This window comes from Rhinolophus sinicus, chromosome 18, assembly GCF_057876585.1.
Source record: "Rhinolophus sinicus isolate RSI-liver-muscle chromosome 18, RSI-T2T, whole genome shotgun sequence".
Classification (NCBI taxonomy): Eukaryota; Metazoa; Chordata; class Mammalia; order Chiroptera; family Rhinolophidae; genus Rhinolophus; species Rhinolophus sinicus.
In genome coordinates, this window is record NC_142518.1 from 115158745 (window position 1) to 115183876 (window position 25132).

The 25132-nt window shown below is 46.8% G+C and overlaps 2 protein-coding genes across 2 annotated transcripts; one reads left to right on the forward strand and one right to left on the reverse strand.

Annotated features, from left to right (window-relative positions):
• Positions 1-6586: 6586 nt before the first annotated feature.
• P2RY4 (pyrimidinergic receptor P2Y4) lies at positions 6587-7684 on the reverse strand. Its single transcript, XM_019747925.3, has one exon. The coding sequence runs from the start codon at positions 7682-7684 to the stop codon at positions 6587-6589; it is 1098 nt and encodes a 365-aa protein (XP_019603484.3).
• A 6606-nt stretch (positions 7685-14290) lies between these two features.
• On the forward strand, positions 14291-21493 carry ARR3 (arrestin 3). The gene is given in 13 exon segments (XM_074323367.2): positions 14291-14307; positions 14591-14621; positions 14772-14832; positions 15007-15075; positions 17920-17962; positions 17964-18134; positions 18136-18292; positions 18478-18562; positions 18824-18896; positions 19197-19334; positions 20815-20897; positions 21170-21194; positions 21333-21493. Coding segments are annotated over 13 exon segments (1077 nt in total). The 3' UTR covers positions 21457-21493.
• Positions 21494-25132: the final 3639 nt, after the last annotated feature.

The window sequence follows — 25132 nt, forward strand, 5'->3', positions numbered from 1 at the left end:
GTACACTCTACCTCAAAAGAGAAAGGTTTGCAGCAAATTTTTTTTACTTCTTATTAGGAGAAGGAGAAGGAGCCTTTCTTGTGATTTGAAAAGCAAGGTGATTTCCTGCGGGGCTGGGGTAAGTACTTTTTTTTCTTGCTCCGTATCCACCCATGGTGGAGAACAGCAAATCTAGGAGAGCAGGAGATATAAGAAAACTCCTGCTCTCTGATTAAGTGGAATGAAGATATTAGATTTTCCTTACTAGAGCAGTGTCTCCTAAAGTGTGTCTTGGCACAGTAGGTTCTTGAGATGCACTTCAGGGGGAAAACAGGAAGAAAGAAAGGAAAAGGAAGGAAGGAAGGAAGGAAAGGAAGAAAGGGGAAGGAAGGAAGGGAGGGAGGGAGGGAGGGAGGGAGGGAGGGAGGAAGGAAGGAAGGAAGAAAGGAAGGAAGGAAGGAAGGAAGGAAGGAAGGAAGGAAAGAAGAAAGAAAAGGTCCCTTGGTCAGTAAGTTTGGTAGATATCACATATTGAACCCCTTCCTCTTAGAAATTCAGTGGACATTGTGATGTTAAAGGCTCTAGATAAATCCTGTAGTAAAGAAATCTGCTTGACATTGTTTAACCGAATCCTTTAAAAAACTTAGTAACACCTATTACTTACTATCCTGGAACATATGCATTAGGAAACTGTGTTAGAGAAAAAAATAATGACAAAAACTGATAAACGCAAACTAGCTTAAATCCTCAAAGAACCAGAGCAATGGCTACTCTCTGACAAATGAATCTAATAAGTCTGAGTGGGTAAAAAGAAACGTTTTATTCACATTGGAGGTGAAGGATTATTGGTGTAGTAAAGGCAATGAGGCTTACAATAGCAGTAAGTGAAATATCAATGAGAAGCACACAAATTGAGCAGGTATCAGCAGCAGCAAGATGTCCTGAGAGGGCATTAGTTGATCTTTCTCTTGAGTTTTCCAAGTACAGCTGGTTCTTCGACAATTCCCACGTATTAACCATTTACGCTTTGACTTGAGGAGGGAAAATTTGTTTTCTTTCCATTTTGTGACCTAAATACATAAGCGCTGGCAATCAAACACACACGATAGTGCCCTCATAGACAGACTTGCTTTTTGATTGTACTCGTGTATTTTTGCACTTCATTTTGTTTACAAGCCACATCTCAGCTCATACTGGGAATCTCAGCTCTGTAGGTTTTGGCAAGTAACCCATTCAGTGAGTCATTCTTAAATTTTTGGGAAGAGGTAGGGGCACCTATGAACTCAAATGGAAAGAGGAGTATAAATACATGTGAACAGATCTTGGTGGCAAAAGCTATTTGAGATTGGCCTCTTTAGTTAACGTCATTGGCTAATACTTTTTATATGCATAGTTCCAGGTTGGCAGGAAATCAAGTATTTTTCATTATCTTTCTGAGTGTCTCATCCTCCCTGAATTCTGTTAGGCATTTGACACTTGCTTACTCTCTTAATCTTTCTTTTGTTCAAAGGGTTTTTTAAATAACTTTTATAAGTCCTTTTTCAAACTTTTTTCCCTTGATACAATGCCAGAGTCCCAATCTGTTTCTTCCCAATCCATCACTACAGTGATCAGTTCTTAGCCCTCTGCTTCTCACACTCAAGGGTTCATTCTTTGTCATGATCTTAACTACCACTTTCAAGCAGCCCCAAATCCTGGCTCCTCATGCAGATACACTAAAGTTGAAAACTATTGAAAAGGGGTTCCCACGCAAGGAAATGTAAATGATGTTTCTTCATTTATTACTCCACCAACATTCCCCAACAGCCCTGCCAAATAGGTATTACTGTCCCCAACTTGCCAATGAGGAAACCGAAGCTCACAGAAATTAAGTAACTTGTCTGAGATCACACAGCTAGTGAGTAGCAGATCAAGGATGCAAAGCCAAGTCTTGTTATCTGACTAAAATTGCTTGTTTTCTCTACTCCTCCTCATCACCTCCTTCACCAAAATGCTGACATACATCACATCAGTGAAGGAGAACGGAGTCTTACGTGAAGCATTTATCCTCTCCAATGGGGGATTATGGGATAAAGTAGTGGAAAATGTGGGGAAAGTGGAAGCTCAGATGTACCACGTTCTTCTTCTCTCCACTTCCAGGTTAGCCTTACACGTGGGCCAAGTAGTGGGATGTAAGAGATGCTGGACAGACTGCATTCTTTCAAAATATCTTTCTAGTGCTCGCCCTACCTCCACTGTCCCTGAAGTGCCCCTAGATCCTTAGGTTTCTATGCCTCTCAACATGGGAATAGACCCAGGAGAAGAAACATTCAAACTGAATTGCTGACATGTAATCATTCAGCAAACATTTATTAAGCAAATGGGATGATATAATGACAATTATTCAGATTTGCTTAGATCTCTACATTTGCAGAGCCTCACCACAATCTGAAGTGCTTAACACTGAGGTTATGATCCTCATTTTACAGATAATCAAATTGTGGCTCAGAGAGTCTGAGTGACTCACCCAAGTAATATACCTGACCCCACTTTATAACCAGGGCTCAAACTTGGGTCTTCTGATTTTCAGTCCTATGCTTTTTCCTTTCTATCACAGTAACTCAAAGGGTTCACAGGTGGGAACTCAAAACAAACATATACAAAGAATTAAATAGCAATTGAAAATAATAGTGTAAGTAATATCAAAAGACAATAAAAGTGTCAAATGACTGACATAGACATAAATTACTGTAGGAGTGACCAGGAAGTTCACTGGGTAAGAGTCAAAGAGGAATTAAGACTGAAGCCTGGCCTTGGAAACTGGATAGGAAAAAGACCATGAGAAGAGGAAGGGAGAGTATTCTAGTGTGGAGGATAAGCAGAGTAAAGGTGCAGAGGAGACAAAGTGCAAGTCTTATTTGGGGAAAGAATGAGGAGATCAAATTAGCTGGAGAGGACAGATTTGTATTGGGGAAGAATGGAAATTTAGATGGAAAAGGCCCTCATGAATTTCTAACTAAAGAAGTTCGACTTGTAGACAATGGGGGAACAATGAAAGGGTTTTGAGTAAGAGAGTAAAACTGGTAAAGCAATGTTTGGGCCAGTTAATCTGGCAACATGTGTTGTATAGGATGCATTCCTGTGAGGAGAGACTTGAGGTAGGAAGGCTAGTTAGTAGGTGGGGACAATTAATCAAGGATAAGGTGACAAAAGCCAGTATTAAAATGATAGCAGTGGGATCATAAAGGAAGGCAAATTGTAATTGACACAACGAAGAAAAAAAGTGCCAGAATCTTGTGAAACAGAGAGAGAGAAGAGTTGCAGTTGCCTGAGAGTTTTTGAGCCTAGGTGACTTGAGGAAAGACGATGCCATGAAGATAAATGAGCAAGACAGGTAGCGAAACTGGTTTGGGGAGCTTAGTTTTTGACATCATGGGTTGGAAATAACAATGGAAAATCCAAGTGAAACTGTCCAGTGAGAGTTTGGGGAAAGTACAGCCCTAGAATGGAGTTGGCATGGCATAATGGAAGGATCTCTGGGAGTCAGGAGAGCTGAAGCCTAGTCCCTGCTCTGCCACTAATTTGCCAGGTCATATCTCCTGGGCCTGTTTTGTCCTCTGTAAAGTGAAGGGGTGCCCAAACCCTAGATTTCTGAGGTATTCTCATGGGCTATGAGTCAACTGAATTGTATTCACGCACATATGCATTCTCTCCGAGAGAAAAATCAAGGGTCATGTGGAGAGGGGATTAAATAATCCCCAAATGCTATAACTATGACAGAACTTGGAATTCTGTTCTCTTTAGGGAGTAAAATAACATGGATGGATCTTGAGATTATTATGCTAAGCAAAACAAGTCAGACAGAAAAAGTAGAGAACCATGTGATTTCACTGACATGTGGGATATAAAACTGAAAACAACAAAAGAACAAGACAAACAAATGAAGGAACAAAAACTCATAAACATAGACAATAGTTTAGGGGTTACCAGAGGGGAAGAGGGAAGGGGTCTCTAGAAGAGGGTAAACGGGGTCTAATATATGGTGATGGAAAGAGAACTGACTCTGGGTGGTGAACACACAGTGTGAGATATAGATAATGTACTACAGAATTGTACACCTGAAATCTGTGTAACTTTACTAAAAATTGTCACCCCAATAAACTTTAATTGAAAGAAAAAAAGATAAAGAGAAGCCAACAGAGAGAGAGGAAGTCAGAAGGGATAAAAGTAGGAGGAGAGAAATTTTAAAGCAGGGGGATAAAATAAGGAACTAAAATGTAAAATACTACAGTAAATGGAAGAAACATTTCTATCAAATATGACAAAGGGTTACTACGTATGTTAAATAAAAAGTATATCTAGATATATAAGAATACCACTAAGATGCCAATTTGAGAAGGATATGAACAGACAGTTCACAAAAGAGGAAATGCAAATAGTAAACATGGGAAAGTGTTCAATCCCCTGAGTAGTCAAAGAAATGAAATTAATAAATTAATGTTTAAGCCATCCAAAAAGATTTGTTTTCAAGTCCAATGCTAGAGCTGCCCGGGAACTGAAACATTCACGTGTCACTATGGCACTGAAAATGTGTGCAGTCCTTTTGAAAATCAAGATCCATAAAAACATTCATGTTCTTTGATCTGGTTATCCCACTCCTGGGAACTTGTCCTAGGAACAGAATTACAAAGAAGGAAAAAGTTATATGCATTAGAATGTTCAAAGCACAGAAAAAATTGGGAGTTGCCTTACTGTCCAAGAATAGGGGAGTCACTGAATAAAATATAATCTACTGATGGATGTAATTTTATGCAGCCATTGAAATGATAAATATAAAAGACTGTGTAGCACAGAGTATTTACAATAAAATGGTTTTTTGCAGAATTAAAAAATATGTGTACAGTATGATTACACTTATATCAAACATAGATGTATGTATCATACAAACTGAAAAGGCATGGAACGTGAAAAAAACCAAAAGAATTGTCTAGTGTTTGAAAGTATAGGTGATTATTTTCTTTCAAAATTTCCTTTAATGTTGTCATAGTGGAATGTTTTTGGGTTGCCTTTATGAAAATCTTTAAAGAAGATATGCAACAGGGATATCCTAGAAAAGTCGAAGGGGGAGAAGGTGGAGACAAGAGCATTAAAGATCTTGCTCATGAGGTAATTTGTGTTCTTCTAGGTACAGAAAAGTGTAGGAAGGAAATGTGGTGACGGAGTAGGTTTTATGCTACTCTTCCCAGTAATGACAGTGAAACGAATACGATGAGGAGAAGAGTAGCTAGAGGAAGGAGCACTGCAAAGAATGCAAAGGAGCACAGGAGCATTGAAGTCGTTTTTGTCTGTGGACCAGCCCCACCCTTACTCTTCAGAGATGCCCGTGGAAGCTAATACGCGAGTAAGATCAGCGGCAGGTCAGCACGGTGGGGCAAAAAACCAGAAGGCTGGAGGCTTAGAGGAGCAGCTATGAGCTTCTACAAAACGCCTGTCCAGACGCTCCCCATGTTCTATATCCCCCACTGCCAAATGCCTGCACGCCCTCAGATGGTGCTGGCGCAGGGGGGTGACTGGAGAGACTGAGGGGAGCTGTTGTAGTCCCAGTGCCCTGCCCTGGCCTCAAAACCCTAAGCCTGCTCTGAAAGACCTGGTGACAGATTCATTGTTTATCTAGGGCAGGAGCCAGGGAAAGGGAAGAGACCTGTGAAGAACCAGCTCTGGCATCGAGCCCTGTCACCACCCCAAGCTCTGCACAAACCTGCTCTGCCCCTTGGTGCTGAAACTCACAGCCAAAGACACGAGCGCTCCCCCCTCTCACTCTGAGCCATCCCTGTTTCCTCTCATTAAATACAGACAACTGCCAAATACGCTCTCAGCAAACATCGTAAAGGAGGTGCAGTCCCATTCCTGTTCCAAAGGCCCTTAGCAGCTGGGGCCCTGCCCCGTGAGGCTCTTCAGGGTCCCCAGCCCATGGTAAGACTCAGGGCTCCCTCTCTACCTAATGGCTACACTCAAGTTCAACAGTGCCGTGCCTCCAGCTGCATGTGGGGACCCTGGCATCCAGGCCCTGTGGGACTGGGCCCTATTTCCGCACCTCGGTAGGCTAGACTATCCAGACTGCAAGGGAAAAGCAGTAAGTGGGTGTGGGAGCTACATGTCACATCGTTGACATCTGTGCTATGCTGGTGGCACTACTTCCTGAATCTGGCTATCAGATAAGTCAGGCCAATCCCGAGAATAGTCCAGTTTCTCCACCCCTCAGGTTGAATGTGGTCTGGCTGGAGGAATGCATGCTATACAAGGACGTGGGGGGAAAGGGAGGTGGAAGGAGAACAGGGGAGGATGACCAGGAAGCCTTGTGGGGTCAAGAAACAGGACCAATGACCCCAGAAACAGGACAGAAACAAGGAGAAAAAAGTAAAGGAAGAGAGTGGCTGGTGCTGCTGCCTTTGGCTAAAAAGGAGAGGGCAACTGAAGGGTTTGCAGAAGATGGGGCCATACATGATTTCCTGGTGTCCCTTAACCCTCAGGAGGAGGGGCTGTCAGCAGAGTATGGAGAAGAGGAGGAAGCAGCCGTGTCAGGTGACACTATTGGGTTCCCTCACCTCTGCCCTGCCCATTCCAGGTGTTACAGTCTACCTGCACTAGGGGTAGAGCAGCCACTGTCCTGCGGTGTGGCTGTCCACCTACAGCTGCTGTTGTCACGCAGGGACACCAGCGCCAGGGAGGAGGCCGCCATGGGGCGCTGGCGCGCACCACGGCTGCAAAGCTGCCACAGCTGCCTTCGATACTTGTCTCCGGTGAGCAGGTAGAGTACCGGATCCAGGCAGCTGTTGGCACTGGCCAGCGGCCGGGTCATCTTGTACACCACATTGATGACGTCCAGCACTCGGCAGTTAACTCTCAGCAGCCTCGCCGTGTAATAAACGGTGCGGGTGATGTGGAAAGGCACAAAGCACACCGTGAAGACCGTGAGCACCAGCACGATGGTGCGGAGAGAACGCAGCCGGGAAGACGGCGGGGCAGCCCCTGGCAGAGGCCGGTACAGGCGCCGGGCCATGAGCCCGTAGCACACGAGCGTCACCAGGCAGGGCACACCGAACAGCAGCCCCATGATTGCTGAGTTGAAGTGCACAAAGTGGTCAAACTCCTCAGGCCGAGTGGTGTCGTGGCACAGGATGGAATCCCCGCTGGGGCTGGTTGTGACAAAGAACAGGTTGGGCACAAGGCAGCTGGCTACGACCAACCAAACTGCCAGGCAGAGAAGGCCCGCGAGGTGCGGCCGTCCCCAGCGCAGTGCCCGCAGAGGGTGGCAGATGCCCAGGTAGCGATGCACACTGATGCAGGTGAGGAAAAGGACGCTGCAGTACAGGTTCCAATAGAACAGGAAGCGGGTGAACTTGCAGAGCCCGGTCCCAAAGGGCCAATGGTTGCGGGCCGCATAATAGTAGACAAGGGTGGGCAGCGACAGCAAGTACAGAGTGTCTGACAAGGCCAAGTGGAACATGTAGGTGGCCGTTGCATCCCAGGGTCGGAGGTGAAAGAGGAAGAGCCAGAGGCTCGGGGCATTGAGGCCTAGGCCCAACACGAAGACAAGCGCATAGCTCACGGGCAGCAAGATGAACTTGAACTCCTCATTAAACCCGCAGTGCGGCTCCGCCTCACTTTTGCCCGGATCTGGGCTGGGGACTAGCGTTGTGAGCAGTGACGAGTCTGCACTGGCCATGGTACCCCTAGAGGTAGAAAGGGCAGAAGTGAGGGTGCTGGATTCCCCTGCCCGTGCCCCTCCCCAGCCCCGACCTGGGGCAAAAAAAAAAAAAAAAAAAAAAAAGCAGAGAATCGGGAGGGAGACGGGTGAAGCCTCAATGGAAGCTGGGAGGAGTAAACCTGGGTGCAACCCATGCCAGCTGGGCCGCAGGCCGAGCTCCCCTAGTCCAGCCAGGGGAGTGGTGGGCAACGGCAGTGCTGGGGCTCGGGACGGCACTCGGAAGTTTGGGTTGTTCTCATTCTACGACTGACTGTCCTTCGGAGCTTGGCTCGCTGAAGGGGTGGACGTCCACCAGGACTCTCCACTGCGGGAAGATGCCCCGAGCCCAAGTGCCTCCCAGTTCCCCAGAAGCAGCTGTGTCCCTGTGACGAGAGCATGTCTCCACACAGTGCGTTCACCTTTCCTGTCACTTGCCCCCATTGTCTCTGTACTACAGTTACCTCTGTCCCCAGTCCAGCCCAGCAGCCCCATCACCACCCTTACCCAAGAAACTTGGCAAGTCTCCTACCTGGTCCCCTTGAAGCTGAGCCCAGCTGACTCTGTCACCCTTCCCCTTGGCAGCCAGAGGGCATCTCCAAGGGGGCGGGGTTGGGGTTGGGGCCTGTCCCTCCTCCCGCCCTGGAAGGCTGTCAGAGCTGGGAAGGCCTGTCAAGATTATCTAGTCCAACCCACGCACTATACACATTGGGAAACAAGATTTCTGACCTGAGCAACTGGAAGAATGGAGTTACCCACTGGTGACAGAGATGGGGACGTCTGCGAGAGGGGCAGGTTTGAGGAAAAATCTGGAGTTCATTTTGCAGCCTGTCAATATTTCGACATGCCTATTACCCATGTGAGAGGAGATGGTGAGGGGGCAGCAAGGGGGCACTTCACCCCTCCCCACAGATGCTAGCCAACAAGCTTCCCTTAGATGCCACCCCTTTATGCACACCACCCTTCCCTTCTATCACTCCAGGAGACTCTGCTGTAAATGCAGGAGAGAAGGCAGAGACCAAGCCTAGATGTTTGAGAGCCAAGTGCTAGGGAATGCCCAATTGTCAGGCGTCCTGGGCTTGGGGCTAAGTATGGCTTCATGATTATGGAGGTCTCAGGCACAGGGGCCAAGCTCTGGACCTGGAGGACCTGAGGATGAGGTGGGTAGTGCTGGGCCAGGGAGGTTGGGGGGCAGGCTGGAGCAGAACCCATTCTGAAGGGAGATGGGAAGTGATGGGGACTCTGAACCTGATTTTCAGGTGCTGAGAATGCTGCCCAGCTGGATCCTGGGAGTGAGAGGAGGAGGCAGGCCTGCAAGGGAGGCGCTAGAAACTAGAACACCTGGAAGGCCCAGAAACCTGGATGGAGGAAACCCAGAGACGCTTGTCCCGTGGCAGGGGGAGCGGGCAGGTGAAAGGTAGGCATGGAGGAAGCAGTCATAGCCTGAGTCCTGGACAGCTGACTGCTGTGATATTGCATAAAAGGCCCAAGTGTTTGGAGTCAGATGGACTTGAATTCAAATCCACATAGCAGCTGTGTGACCTTGGACACCCCTTTGTAACTTAGTTTCCTCACCAGTCAAATGCGGATAATAATACCAACCTTTTAGGGGTTCCTGCTTAATAGGTGTGAAAGCACTTTGTAAACCATAAAATGCTGCTTAGTCTATAAAGCATTTTGTACCATGACTTTGTTCCCAGGGATAAAGCTGGCCTCTTCAGAGGAGGATAAGTGTCATTGGAGGCTTGTCGTGCACCCAAGGGGACAGTCCAGGGTCCACTACACTACCGTGTTTCCCCGAAAATAAGACCTAACTGGAAAATCAGCCCTAGCATGATTTTTCAGCATGACATCCCCTGAACATAAGCCCTAATGTGCCTTTTGGAGCAAAAATTAATGTAAGACCAGGTCTTATTTTCGGGGAAACACGGTAGGAAAGCCCCAGCCGGAGTCAGCTTCCAGCCACCACTGCTTCAAACTGACTTAGCTCTCTTTGCCAGGTTTCTGCTAGTCCCTGGACACAGCTGCAGCTGTCGCTGCTGCCACCACTGCCACCCAGTGGCTATTTCAGGAAAGACCTCACCCAACATTCTCCAACCAGGAGCTAAGCTTCTACTGTCACTGGGGCCGGAAGGAAAGACGTGCCCAGAGCAACGGCCCGACTCGCTCTCTTCCTAATTTCTGTCTGTGACTTGGGCATCACCCTGCTTCTCCTATTCCTCTGGATGTGCCTTCAGACTCCTTCCCTGCTTCCTTTGTGTCCTGTTTCCCCCAAATGGGTCCTTTCCCCAAGGCTTACTCCTAGAGCCACTCTTCTACCCCCTCCTCTCCTCCCCTCTCCTCCTTCCCCCTTAACTCCACCCCACCCCTCCCCATTTCTCTCTCTCTCTCAACATCCACTCTCATGATTTAATTTACAAGTTATGAATAATTATAATGAACAATGAGACTCCAGCATACAGATCTCCCTCTAATCAAAATTTCTCTATCACATTCTTATTACACTGGATTTCTACTGGGATTATGGCACATAATACCCGGTTATCCTCATTTGTGTTTTTGTTCATCTCCTCCCAGTCCTCCCACCCCCACAGTAGACCCAGAGCCCTCATCCAGAACCCCCATCCAGAAGTCTACTGGTATGCTTTCAGTTGTAATAACAGAAAATTCCAACTCAACTGACTTGAAAATAAGGAAATTTATTATCTGGCATCTAAGTCCAGGAGTGGGCACCTTTGGAGTCAGCTAATTCAACAGTTCAGCGATGTCCTAAAGAATCCTGATTCTTTCCATCATTGTGATCTGCATCCCTCGGCATGTTGTTTAGCAACTCTCATGATCAGACGCTGGCTGCTGCAGCTCAGACATTGCATCCAAACAAGGCAATATTCAGTGATAGGACAGGAAGGCCTGTCTCCCCGGATGCTGATTTTTGTCTCTCAGGAAACGTTTTCCAGAATCCCCCTACCGTACTGCCCTCACATCTCAGTGGCCTGAATTTCATCACGCCTATAACTAAACCAGCACTGGAAAGGGGGATGAAATGACCATGGCGGGCTTAGAAGAGCAGAATACCATGTGAAGGGGGGTAGAATACCTAAAAACTGGGGTTCTGCCCACAAAAAGGAAGGGGGCATGGCTATTATGTTGATAAAAAAGCCTGTTTGCTAAACTTCCTCACTGCAAGGTCTGGTTGGGAATATCACTGGGGAGGGCAGAGTGAGGGTGGGTAAGGACCTGAAAATACCCACCCATCAATCAACAGGGGTTAGGCTCCATAATTAGGGGTGACTTCCTTTGCCTTCTTACTCTTGCCTCCTTGTAAAATGCAAATGCTCTTGGTCAAAATGAAACTGTGATGATAGTTCTCTTTGGGAGACGACTAACTGGAATGGGCAGAAGGGAATCTTCTAGGGAGATGGAAATGTTCTATATTTTGATCTGGGTGGTGGTTACATGTATGTATACATTAGTGTGTTAGTTTCCCGTTGCTGCTGTACTAAGTTAGCACAGACTCCGTGGCTTAAAACAACACATACATTCTCTTCCAGTTCTGGAGGTCAGAGGTCCAAAAACAGTTTCACTGGGCCAAAATCAAGGTTGTCAGCAGAGCTGTACGTGAGCTGCAGCAGTCACCTTGCAACTCTGAGAGGCTCTGGGGGAAAGGCGCTTCCTCGCCTTTTCCTGCTTCTATACATGCTCTCCTTGACTACGGCCCCTTCCTCCGTCTGTGAAGCCACAGCATAGCATCTCACTTCAGTCCTCACATCTCTGTTTCTGCAGTCAAGTCTTTTTCTGTGTCCCTCTGCCTCCCTCTTATAGACTAGTGATTACATTTAGGGCCCACCCAGATGATCCAGAATAATCTCATCTCGAGATCCTTAATTGAATCACATCTGCAAAGTCCCTTTTGCCGTATAAGGTAACATTCATAGGTTCCAGGGATTAGGACCTGATATCTTTGGGGGCCATATTAAGCCTACCACAGTAGGTAAAAATTCATCAAGCTGTGCAATTAAGGTTTGTGCATTTTCCTGTTCGTAAATTATACCTCAATCAAGAAATGCTCATACCCCAGGAAAAGAAACAATGATTTAAGTTCAATCATAATAATGAATTCAAGACCTACCAGATCCAATTTATTCCTGCTGAGAAGACCATGGACCTGAGTTGAAAGAGGGAATGAGCTGCAAGTGTGGGTCTGAAGACAAAAATGGACTGCAGTCTAGTCCAAAAGTACATTCACTCTGACTTTTCACCTTCCTCACAGGCATTGCCCTTGGCAAGTATATGACTCTTTCCTGTGTGTCCAGCATTAGTTTCAATCCCACTGTGGTCTCTGCAGAGCCTGGGCTTCTAGCTCTACCTGAAAATCCCTGAGAAGGAGACAGTTACAGCAAGTAAAAGACAAGGGCCTGGGAGGCATACTGGTAAGGAATGGCAAGGCTAACTCAGCCAGCTGTGCAAAGGGAACACAGGACAGCCTCTGAGCCACAGCCATAGTCATCCTCCGTGGAAAGAACACCCCGTTGTGGAGAGCTGAAGGCTCAATCTATGGTTAGATACTAAACACCAGCCAGCTCAAAGGGGAGGGGAAGCCGGTAGGGCCCTGCATCCCCAGAGCTTGGAGGTCTGTCTCTACATTCTCCAAGTGCGTGAATCCTTGGCCTGGGCCCTATGGGAAGGACAGTCAAGTAAGAAAGGTTGCTTTTGTTGCTGCCATTGTGGGGATCCTGGCAGCTGTAAGACAGAAATATCCCTAACGCCATGAGTGGTGAGACCGGTAGGAAGCAAGGGAAGCTGCTTAGAGCCTGTAGCATGGACTTAGTTTCAGGGATTGGAGAGAGAGTCAAGAGCTGGGGGAGGAGTTCTCCGAGTGGGGCAGATGCACATGTAATGGCCTGTTCCCTCCACGTGCAACATCCTGTTCCTGAGCCAAGAATCCTTTGTTACCTTCCTCTCCAACAAGAAAAGGAGTTCAAGCTCAAATACGCACGCAGCTCTATGTACTCATCCTCCCCTCTCCTTCCTCCCTCCCTCTTACGGGCGATTGACCGGGATAATCAGGGCTCCTAGACATCAGCCCCAAGAGTCCCATGTCCTAAGTGGTGGGGGACTGGGGATGGGGCACCCTTTTCCATGCCCTTGGCTTTTGTGTGGCCTGCAATAGATGATCAAGAGATACAGAAAGATAAGTGTGACACAAAGCTCTCTTCTCAGAAACGCAATGGCTTAAACTTTGACCGCTTCTGTTTCTATCCCTCATCGTGCTTTTGCTTTAAGGCCTGACTCCACTTTGATCCTGGTCCTTCGGTTCAAGGCCTCACATTGCCCTAAACCTGTATTTCCCCTTCTTAAGCTCCCCTGCCTTTAACACCGTCAGATGCAAACTCCTACCCCAACCCTGTCCCAAAATGAAGAGCCTGCTAATCTTTTAGCCACTAATCTGCTTTCCAAACTCTTGGCACCTGAACTATTTATAAAGCAGCACTTCATGCCAACCTGTCCCCAGAATCCTATTCTTCTCCCCTGACCCCCACCAATCTGAGCACTCAGAGGACCTTGGGAATAAGACGCTGGGGACGGAAACATAGCAACCAGAGATGGAGACTGATACAAACTTCCTCTCTCTCTCCAGGCAATAGTCCAAAGTCCTCTCTCTCCTGCCCATACTAGACCCCACATCCCTTGCCCTTAGCATCCCCCTTAGTATATCAGCGAGCAGTGCAGGGGCACCTTTCCTGACATAGCCGCCTGGCACGCAGGCTGAGAGACCCTACGAGAGACCTCTGGAAGCTCCCCTAAGCTCATCCCTAGGGCCAGACCTAGTATGCATCAAAGGGAAGCACTAGAGAGATATCTTCCTCTCTCTAAAGGCCGCTAGTCCAAGACCTAGCACCTTAGGACATGGACGGGGATATGGATGAGAAAATCTGGAGAGGCTGATAAGAGTGATGACCAGGTTCAAGGAAGGCTTTCAACTTCCATAGAGGGTTCTGCCACCAACAACGAAGAGCACGAGGGCCCCAACCCTTTTCCTCCCACACCTCTCCTTTCTTAGCTGAGGGACAAGATCACTGTGAAGTGACCTTGGGCTCAGAATCCATTGTAGGAGCAAACTGGACAGAATAGGGAATCTGGTTTTTGTTCATTCATTCATTCGGGTATCTCACAAACGCGTCTTGGCACCTACTGTGTGCCAGGTAATGTCCAGTCTCATGCAGTCCAATTTTCCTTACAATTTTCTGGATAGAGGCCTATCTCCAGCCCCTTTACAGACAAGTTTCTTCTCTCTGAATACCCCCACCTAGTCCAGGAAGGACAATACGGTTAGCCAACAATCTGTAATAAAAAAAGAGGGGGGTCCCCCCATGTACAGGATGGGTGAAAATATGGCTGAATAAGTACCATTGGCAGGAGAGAGAATATAAAAGGCGCTTCATGGTGGTGAGGTATCTATCTAAACAGCAAAGGTTACATTACATTAGGTGTGTCTGGATGGTACACCAAGTGGTGTAAGGACAATAGGGACCAAATGATTGAACCTTCCTCTTTCCTTCTTCCCAGAAAACGCTCTACATCAACTCCATGGCCAACATATCGCGGTGTGTAAGAACACCTTCTAATTCTTTGATCTTGTGATTTGTCCGCTACCCAAATCCAAGTACTTGCCTTTGGGGTAGACAGGTTTCCAACCTGTCCCAACTTGTGACTTGGACTCTACCCCAGTTACCTCCACCTTTGCACCATTTCATGCTCCTCAGGCCTCAACTAATCCTAGGAATATTTCCTTTTCTCCCCACTTCCCTTTCTTTCCTCTCCCTTCCTCTTCTCTTACCTTGTCCCCCAATCTTCCTCCCTATCCTCTTTCTGGTTTTCTCCCCATAGGGTATTTAAGAAGACCTGCTCCAATAGGAAGGTGAGAGAACCTGGCCCAGCTGGGCAAATGAGTGGGCAAACGGGATATGTGGGTACATCCTTCAAGGTCTCAGGCATTTGGGTTGGGGGCTTCAGGCGAATATGTTCAAAGATGATTATGAGAATAACACGGGACATTGTTCCACAACAGCTTTCCATCTGCCTGGGGAAACTGGACTTCGTGGACCATGTGGACATGGTGGAACCTATTGGTCAGTGAGTCCCAAAAGGGAAAGAGTCTGGGGAGAAGAGAATGGGAGCCAGGGAGTGAAAGAAAGCAAAGCAAGGACCATGCAGAAGAGAAGGACAATTAAAGGGAAAATGGGAGGAACCATTTCAGGGATCAACTTCTGCTTCATAGTCCGAGACCTTTTCCTGACCAGGAGTGCCATCGCTCCCTCTCTCCACCGATGGTATAGTCCTTATTGACCCTGATTACTTCAAAGGTCAAAAGACTAAGTAAAAAGCCTTGTTGCCCTTTGTATCAGGGGCCTCAAACTGAAATGTCACACATGCCAGACAAGTAACCTGAATCAGTGGACTGGACAAGTGGACCAGAGGGATATAAGAAAACCAAAAAGTGGTGGGAACTGTAAATGTCTTGTCTGGTGGGGGCTAACAACTGGGAAATCTGGTCCAGTGGAGCCAAATTTTCTGATTGTTGAAGAGGAACTGGAAACGAAACTCAGAATAAGACCTTCAGAGTCTCCAAATCTGAAAAGATTATGGTGCCCCTTCCCCAAACAATACTCAAAAATAGATATATTTCTAAAGTGTAAATAACATTTGACTTTTCAAAATTCACATGCGTGCTGAAATGTAAATAGCTTCTAAGAGCTCTGATTTTCTCCATTATCGTTGGTGGTGCCTGTGCTTCACTGCTGATTGGAACATGGGCTTAGACTGCCTGTGGACAGATTTAATATGCCAGGAATCCATATTTTATGCAAATTTCCTCATTTGCAAATGTTGGCAACGAATTAAAAGATTTTTAAAGGCCTGGACAAATAAAAAACCTGTATTTTTCCGTTGGCTGGCTGTGACCCTAAGGCTATCATTTTGCAACCTCTGGTGTATGTCTTTCTCTCGCTCCTTTTGTGTAGGGAACCCCCCCACCCCCACCCCCCACCCCCGCTATCTTTTCCATTAAAAAAAAATCCCAAACAAAGAAGCAAATTAAACAGTAACTACAGCAAGTAACAGCAAGAGACATTACTCTGGCCACAGCACTAGAGATCAAGATTACACTGAAATATTTTTTCACTGCTTTTTTTTCTTTTAATTCTTACTCTGTGATCCAACTCAGTTGAAAATTGGGTTTGATTTGAAAAAGGCTCAGAATAAATTGGTGATTACTAGTTCAGGTGTATCCTATAGATGTTGTGGAATAAAATAGCCTTAACCTCTCGGATTAAGCAGCATGGATAAGCAGCCCAGCCAGTTTTAAATATCAGAGAAACTTTTCTTTCTCTCTCCCTTCTCCCACTTTAATTGGCTGTAATTGAGCACTAAGGTAAATTTATTTGTTGCTTCTTTTGAAAATTGTTGTTTGTCTTCATTGTAGGAAGATTAGAAAGTATAGAAGAGGAAGAAAGAGACTAATTCTAACATCCAAAGATAATCATCAATATTTTAGTTCATATTTATTCATGTTTTCTATGCAAAAATACCTATATTTTTATTTAAAATGCTATATTACAAATAAGGTTTTCGAACCTTTTTCACCTATGTCAATATAAAAATATCTATAAATTTTTCAGCTGCCTAATTCTATATTGTATGGGTGTACCATAACGAATTTAGCCAATGCTCAATTGTTGGACATTTTTTGCTATTATAAACAGCCCTGTAAAGTACATACTTGTATATATCTTTTCATAATTGTCCAATTATTTCTTTAGCCTACATGCCTAGGAAATGAATGACCGAAGGGAATTCACACATTTTTAAAGCTTTCTACTGCCAAATTGCCCACCAAAATGGTTGCACCAATTAAGTCTCCTTATAATGACTACCATTATCATTACTTTCAGTCTTTGTTGTATCTTTTGAGTATAAATTCATTTTCCTTGTTCTTAATTTTAAAATCAGATAATCTGGCTGTTCGAAGTTTTCACCTCTTAAAAATACTAAAATAAGTTGCTTTCTACTAGTGTGTGCCTGTCACTAGTTTTCTTTGGGTCAGGGCTTCGACAGAAATAAGATTTCCCATCTCTGTTCTACATCCCTCCTCCCCTCGATCTGTCACTCTGTCCTTGGACAGGTATCCCTGTGTACCCCATCCCACACTCCAGTAGTGCATCGAAGTGGGTTTTTATTTGCCCCTAATCTTAGATACCAGTTGCAAAGTATCAGTTAAATTATAACTGTTCCATTTCTGCCAATATTCCCATCATCGTCATCATCTGTAATCACTTTACAGTTTCTAAAGGAATTTCTTTTTGTTTGTTTGTTTAGTAAAAGTTTATTGAACTGAAATGAAACTATGGTCAGAATTCTAAGTAAGCAGTAAATTTTATGTATCTGAGTCAATCAGCCAATCAAACAATACATACTTACACATTAATTAACTTCTATATGGCTAATGTACCAATACATTTCTGAGTCTAAAATGGAAAGAAAAATATATTTAAAATGTGAACTTTTATTATAAGCCTCAGAAGTATGTCGTCTTAGATGAGGCTGAAGTTTAGAGAAAAATGCCCCAGATTCTAGCAACACTTGGTTACAGCTACTCTCTCTTATCAGGGATTGAATATTATCAGTTGCGGTAGGAATTTCTTATACATCAACTTCTCGTAGCCACCCTGTGAGTTAAGGTTGGGCTCGCACAAATCTGGGCTTTGGAGTCAGACAGGCCTGGGTTGATATCCTGGGCCACCGTTTGACTGCTCTCAGTTCATTTCCTCTAACCACAAAGTGGAGATAATACTTCAGAGGAATGCTGTGAGGTCTAAATAACGTGCAGGGAGCTCAAAGTGCAGTCCTATGATTGACAGGTGAAATAACTGGGACTCAGAGATTTGTGGGGGTTCTTTAAATATTACGAATGCTAAACTTTTGTTTGTTGTATGTGTTGCAAGTATTTTCTCCCAGGATCTTGCTTGTTTCATTGCTCATGAAGACTCTTAATGTAAAGAACTTTAAAATTTTACTGCAGTCAAATGTATTAATCCTTTTTTTATGGTTATACTGTTTCGATCATATCACATTGTCTCTCTGTGTCTTCCTATGAGCCATTTAAGATCTCCTTTCCCCCTCAGGCCTGACAGGTCACTCTCTTCCTCCTTTACCTGCAGTGTTTGTCATGTTGACATGTGCCTTTCGCTTTGGCCATGATGACGGACGTGATTGGTCTGACGTTCCACAAAGATCTGTATGTACAGATCCAGAAAGTCATCCCAGCTGAGCCCACCAGCCCCCAGAGGCCCCTCACAGTCCTGCGGGAGTGACTGCTGCATGAGCTGGGGGACAATGCCTACCCCTTTACCCTGCAGGTACTGACCCCAACTCCTGGACAGGGTTTCCAGGGAAGATTAAAACAGGAAGCTAAAGAACAACAGAGTGCAGTTTGCACCCCTGGAGCCAGGCCCTGGCCCCTGGGCCCAGACCATCCACCGCTTCCTTCTGTCAGCTCAGCCTCTACAGCTCTAAGCCTGGATGGAGAGGGAGGTTTGTTACCCCCACTTCCTGCCCCTACCCCACAACCTCTCTGAAACCCTTTCTTCACTGATTTCCTACTTAGAGAGACAGGGATGGAAGCCAGAGTGGCAACAGTGCTAAGGAAACAGGAATTCTAGGTCTTGATCTTGGCGTTCTCCCTGCAACCTTGTGATGGGCCTCTCCTCTTGCTTCAGGTTCACTACCATGGCAAACCCATCTCTGTCAATGTTTCTATCAACAACTACACCAACAAGGTCATCAATAAAATCAAGATCTTAGGTGAGCTTCTTTTCCTATCCCCCTGTATCTGGTCCCAAATCCACAGGTCTTTCTTCAAAACTCTGCCCCATGTAGCCAATCAGCTTCATCTAGGCTTTCCCTCCAATGCAGGCTTATCAACATGTTTCTCTTTGTCCAGGAGCACATCTTAGTGCATCATGCATAGTGTGACCATATATTAGGTCACATTTGAGGGCAGTGAGTTGGGGTTTCAAGGATGACTGACTAGCTATAGTCATGTGCTTTTTCCTGGCTGTTCAGTTGACCAGATCACAGGTATGGTCCTGTATTCACTAGACAAGTACACCAAGACTGTGTCCATTCAGGAGTTCACGTACTGGCACTGGGGCCTGGGTCAGAGAACCAAGGGATGGGGTGGTAGGAAGAGGGCTGGGGCCTGGAGGCAGAGGAGAGGGTTGGGGAAAGTAGGAAGTGGGTAAGTGCCCAGGACAGAAAGGTCAAGATGAGGGCTGACACAGATAAAGGGGAGAATTCCCACAAGAAGTAGAGGGAGGATACCCACAAGAGGATCTTGGATACTCCAGTAGGTTCATAGAATTGTACAAGATCCTCTTGGGAATGAAAGTTTCCTTAGTTGGCAAGCCTAGCCTAAGTTCTTCTTCTCCTTTCAAAGGGAGACTATTGCTGCTAACTCCAGCTTCTCCAAGAGCTTTGCAGTAACCCCACTCCTGACCACCAACTGCCAGAAACAGGGCCTGATACTGGATGGCGAACTCAAGCATGGTGATACCAATCTGGCCTCTAGCACGATGTAAGCTCAAGTGTAACTCCCCACCTCCATTTTCTGTCCCCAACCCATTCTGCACGCTATATATACAGTTGTGAGGTTTCACCTCCAATGAAGCCCACCTAGTTTTTTTTTAGATGTTCCTAGATCAATGTTCACAGATCCCTCCAGGCCTGAGGCCCAACAGTAAGCTAAATAATGCCCCTGTGACCAATGGCAGGCTTAGGTCACAGGCAGCAAGAAAGGAAGAAATGGAGAGAAAAAATTCCTACGTTGTATAATATTTCACAGCTCACAAAATTCTTCCATATGTGCTCTGTTAAAGATAGGAATCTCACCAAAGTGGGCTGTAAAGGGTTTCTTATGTCATTTTACAGTTAAGGACCCTGAAGCTGAGAAAGATGAAGGGAACTGTCCATGCTTACATAGCTAATAAGTGGCAGAAGTGGAGAGGATTCTATCACCGTCATCTGGCTCTAACACTGATATGTACAGTAGCTACTCTTTAGGGAGATAGAAATGAATGGAAGACTAGGAGATGAGAAATGAAGGACAGAAAAAAAAGGAAAATGATGTGATAGGAATGGATAGAATTCTATCAAGTCATTCATTTGGTCCTATACCTTCAGAGGCCCTAGTGTTAGACATGTCTCCCACAAAAAACACCTGCCACCATCTGACAAGCATTTATTGCCCCGCCTCCCTGTGCCTATCGATCATGTAGCTGTAGACTGTTATTGCTAGAAAGACCCTTAGAAATCACCCAAACAACATTATTTTATAGTTAGAGGATCAGCACCCCAGAGCAATGAAGAGACTTTCCCAATAATTTACAGCTTTGTGTGTCTCCTTTTTCAATCAGTGGGTTTTTTATTGTGTACCTGTTAAATCCTCATTCCTAAATTAAGCAATGTAGGAGGATACAAAGAAGTGTAAGACAATCTGTGCCTTGAGTCAGTTTATGCCATAGATGGGGAACAAAGAGAAGTGCAAATGCAATCTAACAGTTAAGTGGTAGTGCATGTGGTTCAGATTATAAATCCAATAGAAGTTAAAAGAGGCCAGCGTAGCTGGAGACATTTCCCTGGAGGAGATAGAATGAGCTAGATCTTGAAGAATGTGTAGAATCTGAATAGCAACAGAAGAAGGAAAGAGCATTCCAGATTGGGAGCACAGCATGAACAAATGCTAGAAGGTGGGAATCCGCATGGCACGTTTTGAGCATGGAGGGAAGATGGGTCCACTTGGGTTGTATCCCAGGGTTAGGGGTTAGGGCAGAAAAGGTTAGAGAGACTGGGCGATGCCAGATTGTTAAGGGTCATGTAAGCCAAGCAGAGTAGTTATATTCAGAGAGGTAGGCTCTTGAGCAGAGGGTGACATGGTAAAACTGGATTTTGGGAACAGAAATGTGGTCTCAGTGAGGAGCGAATAGAGCCTGGGAGAACTTCGGACGACAAAAAGTGCACAGGAAGGGACTGGGGGACTTAATAAATGACTCCCCCAGACCCCCACAAATATACAGCAAGGAGCTGCTGAGGATGCTGATGTCCTACAAAGTCAGAGTCAAGCTGGTGGTGTCCAGTGGAGGCTGAGTGAGGTGAGGGCTCAGGGTCTGTTTGATCAGAGACTGGGGAGCAGAGGGTTTCTCCCTTCTGTTTTCCTCCCACTCGGGCTGATCAAATCAAGATGTTCCCCACTCCTTCTCCCAGACCATGTTCCCTGTGAGCTCAGTGAGCAAGCCACCTTCCCTTCCAGAAACCCATTCTGTGGCTAAGTTGGCCTCCAGATCCCTCCTCCCCCAAATTAGGTTGCCACTTTCCATTTCCAACTGCTAATTTTAGGGTGTCATTCTAACGTCTGCATCCTCGGCGACCTGACAGCCAGGTAAGAGGCTGCGGGGAGGGCCACTGGGGCAAGAGAGGAGTCTGAGGCCATCCATCCCAGGACCGGAAACCTGAGGGAGAGAGGCTCAAGGAGTGGACTTGGAGGGAAATCAGTAACTCTACCTTGGGTCCCTTGCAGTGCTGTTGGTGTGGAGCTGCCCCTGGTCCTGATGCATCCAGAGCATCTCATGGTGAGTGACCAGGTGGGACGCACAGCAACAGTGACCCTACGGGTTGGGGAGGAAGCCCTTCTGAGTTTATGAATCAGGGGCTGGCACCTTGGGGAGAAACTGACTAGCAATAGGCAGGTTAGTGTCGAGGTTTTCAGGGGAAGGAGTGCGCGCGCGCGCCCATGTGTGTGTGGTGGGAGGGAGAGGGTTAAAAAGGGAGGGGGAGAGTAAAAAGATATTTCCTCAGAAACTGAACAGCTCCTTATCAGCTTCAGCTCCATTTCCCCCTCCCTCGGCATGCTTGCCACAGAGGCCGCTAGCTAAGGAAATCTGAGGCCCCGAAGCCCCGTCCTCCTTTCCGCAGTGTCAGCCTCCATTTTATGACAATGGCAATGTTAAAAAGCTTCCCTGGAGTGTTGCTTTCAATACGTGTGCAGTGGGCACCTGTGGTTTAGCTTCATGTCACAGTTCAGTGCTTTTCAGCCGTCCTCCTTTCCCTTTCTGCATCCCCCGCCCTCCACACAATCGCCCTCCCCCGCCCATCCCTTCCATTTTTCCTTTTCCCCGCCCCCATTGCCCATACTTCCCTCTTTCATTCTTTGATCCTTTCCCTCCCTTCCTGCATTCTTATTTCCTCTCGGACTTCTGTGTTGGGAAACTGGGGAGGGAACAAGTGACGGGAAACAAGCCACTGCGGTGGGTGTGGGGTTGGGGGAAGCTACCGAGAGGGGGCTGCGGATCTGAGCTGGGATCAGGAAAAGGAGTGAACGTGGAGGACGCCCAGAAAGTTGTCCCTAACCCGCCACTCCCCTCTGCTTCTCTGCAAGCTCTGAGGACAGTCATTGAGGAGTTCGCTCGGCGGGAGCCAAGGGGGGAGGAGACACGGAGGCTTTGGCGGAGGGGGGTTGTGCCTGCTCTGGCGCCTGTGTGTGGGAGCCCCGCTGTAACGCTCTAATAAATCAGCCTGTCCACACGAGCCTGGAGATCTCTGTGGTATTTCCTTCTCCAGGAGGGTAATGGACTACTGAGAACCAGCACCCTCTTCCCCATCAGTGATTAGATGGCCCTGTAGCGTGTGTTTTTCCCCTAAACGACCCCCGACTTCCCTCTGGCACACTGCCAGCCCTCTGTGGACACTTCAACTTCTCTCGGGGCCCTGGTCATCTTTGCCCCCACCCCCGTTTGTGATCACCTACTGCCCCAGACCAGGGAGCAGGAAGAGCTGTGGGCCTGGGGCCATGGCTGTGAGCCCAGGCCTAGGAGCGATGACGAAGGTGGCTTGAGTGGTGGTTGGATGCAGAGCGCCCTGTGACCTGCGAGGCCCACAGTGAGGCCGGAGGCTTCAGCCTGGAAACCACCAAGGGACCCCAGTACCGGTCTGTGTGCAAATCTGAACTTGTGTCCCTGAGGGAGCAGAGCGGTGGGGGTCTGGGTTGGCTTTGGGGATAAGGAGGTATGACAGTATGGAACGGAGTAGTGGGTCCTCTGGGGAATCAAGTTCCTCCTCGCCCAGGGTGATGGACAGCTTACTTATCTGCCTCCCTGTGGGGACAAAATCAAAGCACCACCTCTTCCTGTTCCACAGCTTGACTGCACAGGCCAGGTGAGTGCAGCACCATGGCATGCCGTACATTTCTGCCACCTTCCTTGGCCAACTCACCCAAGGATTCTTCTCTTCAAAGTTACCTATTGTAAGCATTGAGAAGATGAGCCAGGACAACCTTCTCAAAGCATTCTCCACTTCTGGCTCTAAGGCTGCCTGGTATGGGGGTGAAGGAGGGGTACAGAGTGAGTTATCTCCCATTTGCAGGCAACCATTGGAACTGACTCCTGAGATGAGTGCTTGGAGGGCCGAGTAGTGAGTGTTCTCTCCTATCACTAACCCTATGCTTCAACCCCTTAGGCCTATTCATCGCAGGTTATTTGTGGCTAAAGAAAGGCAAGAAAAACGTGAAGCCTCCCCAAATCACCAACCCTGTCCTGCTTCTCGTTCTCTCTGCCGTCATCTAAGCTCCAACTATAACAGACAAAACCCAAGAGGCTTCAAATCCTTAAATGTGCTGCTCTATAGGGTCTTCCTTAATCAAAACAGTGTATTAAGATTAGACCAGTCCTAGATTGGTAAGCCACTTTGTTTGTGGCCATAGTAGCCACTTTTCAGGGACCCAGTTTCCTTGACCCTTTATTTTGCCTTTATTAAGTTCTAACCTTATTTAAAAGGCTAGTTGTCTACCTTTCTCCACTTTTATTTTATGCAGGTTCAACTGCAGCTATGGGACAGTGGTCAGAACCTCTGCGTTAATTCCTAGCTCCATTTATGATTCAACCATTGCAGTGGTTGTCTATGACATCACAAAGGGGTGTCACGCCATGTTTTATTTGAAAAGGGGATTGAGGGAAGCAATAGGGAGCTGGTAAGACTGGCAGAGAGGAAAGATAGGTACATTCTTCCCGAATCTCTACTAAATCTTTCAACGCTCCGCAACACATTCTCTTGTACACATCAATTCTACAGCAGCTAGGTTACCTCAAAGGCCGACAGTTCATTCCCGTTTTCTTATCCGCACCTTCACTAAACTGGTCCTTCTGCCTCAGCCTGTTACTGCTTGTGCCTTCATGCTGTAGCTAAATTTTCATAATGCAACTGCATCACGCCCCAACCCAGAGCCATTCCAAGTGCTGCAAGGTGAGAACCAATTTAGGGCAGGAGGGGTTTTGCCTCTTAGGCCCAGGGCACCTGGCTGGGACTTCTGACCACGTTTACCGCACTTCTTAGATGAGTTGTTTGAAAGCCTGTTAACCACACGGAGTCTTGGACCTCAATATTCATTAGAGCCATCCAATACAATCTGCCTTGGTGCAAGTGTCAGCCTCTAGCTTCTTTCTCAGATGTCCACTCGGGGGCAGCAGAGCAACAGCAGCGTAGGCTAGGAGCGGGGCTGCCTGCCTGCCCAGGAAGCACAGCTAGAAGCCATCTATCTCCAGCTCTGCTCACAGGATGTTGCCACCTAACAATGGCACTGAGCCTCTAGAAGAGGTACCACAGTAGAGCTGGTGGAATTTATAGAAGAGCCAGACTTTTCCCACAGAGATACATTACTATTTACAATGGTTTCCCATATTGGGAGACTTACCTCACTTATTTAAAATTTCAGATCTCCAAGCTCCACCTCAGACTAACAGAATCACTCCCAGAGAAATGGCCTGGAAATACATATTTAAGCTTGCCAGGATTCTTTCCAGGAAAATTTGGGACTTTCATTATGGGGGCACTTCACCCCATACCTCATTAGACAACTTTCTATTCTAAATGGGTATTTTGAACATACCAAAGGAAATGGCATAGAGTGTGGCCTGGAGCCTCAAACAATGGATTGGTAACTAAGGAACTAAGAACGTGGCAGGTTATTTATTTGGGGGGGGTGCTGGGGTGAAGAAAAGAGGGAATCTGGCTGTCAGTACTACTCAACCTACAAGTTGGAAATTGGGAACCAATTTCTTACTGCTGCCCCTGAAAAGAAAGGCATCTAAGCCTCTCCCTTAGGTGATCTTCCCCATCAACAACAATGTGGGGAAGAATGATATTAATACTGCACCCTGCAGAAGGGTGTCCAAAGATCACGGGGGCGGGGCCACCGTTTCCTCCAGTACCTCTCACCCTGTACCATTCCTCAGCTACACGGTCGCAAGGTTCCCGGGCCTCCCTGATTTCTTGGGCAGACAGACATTTGTGAAGTCGGTATAGTGCTGCTGTTTCTCCCGGTGGCTC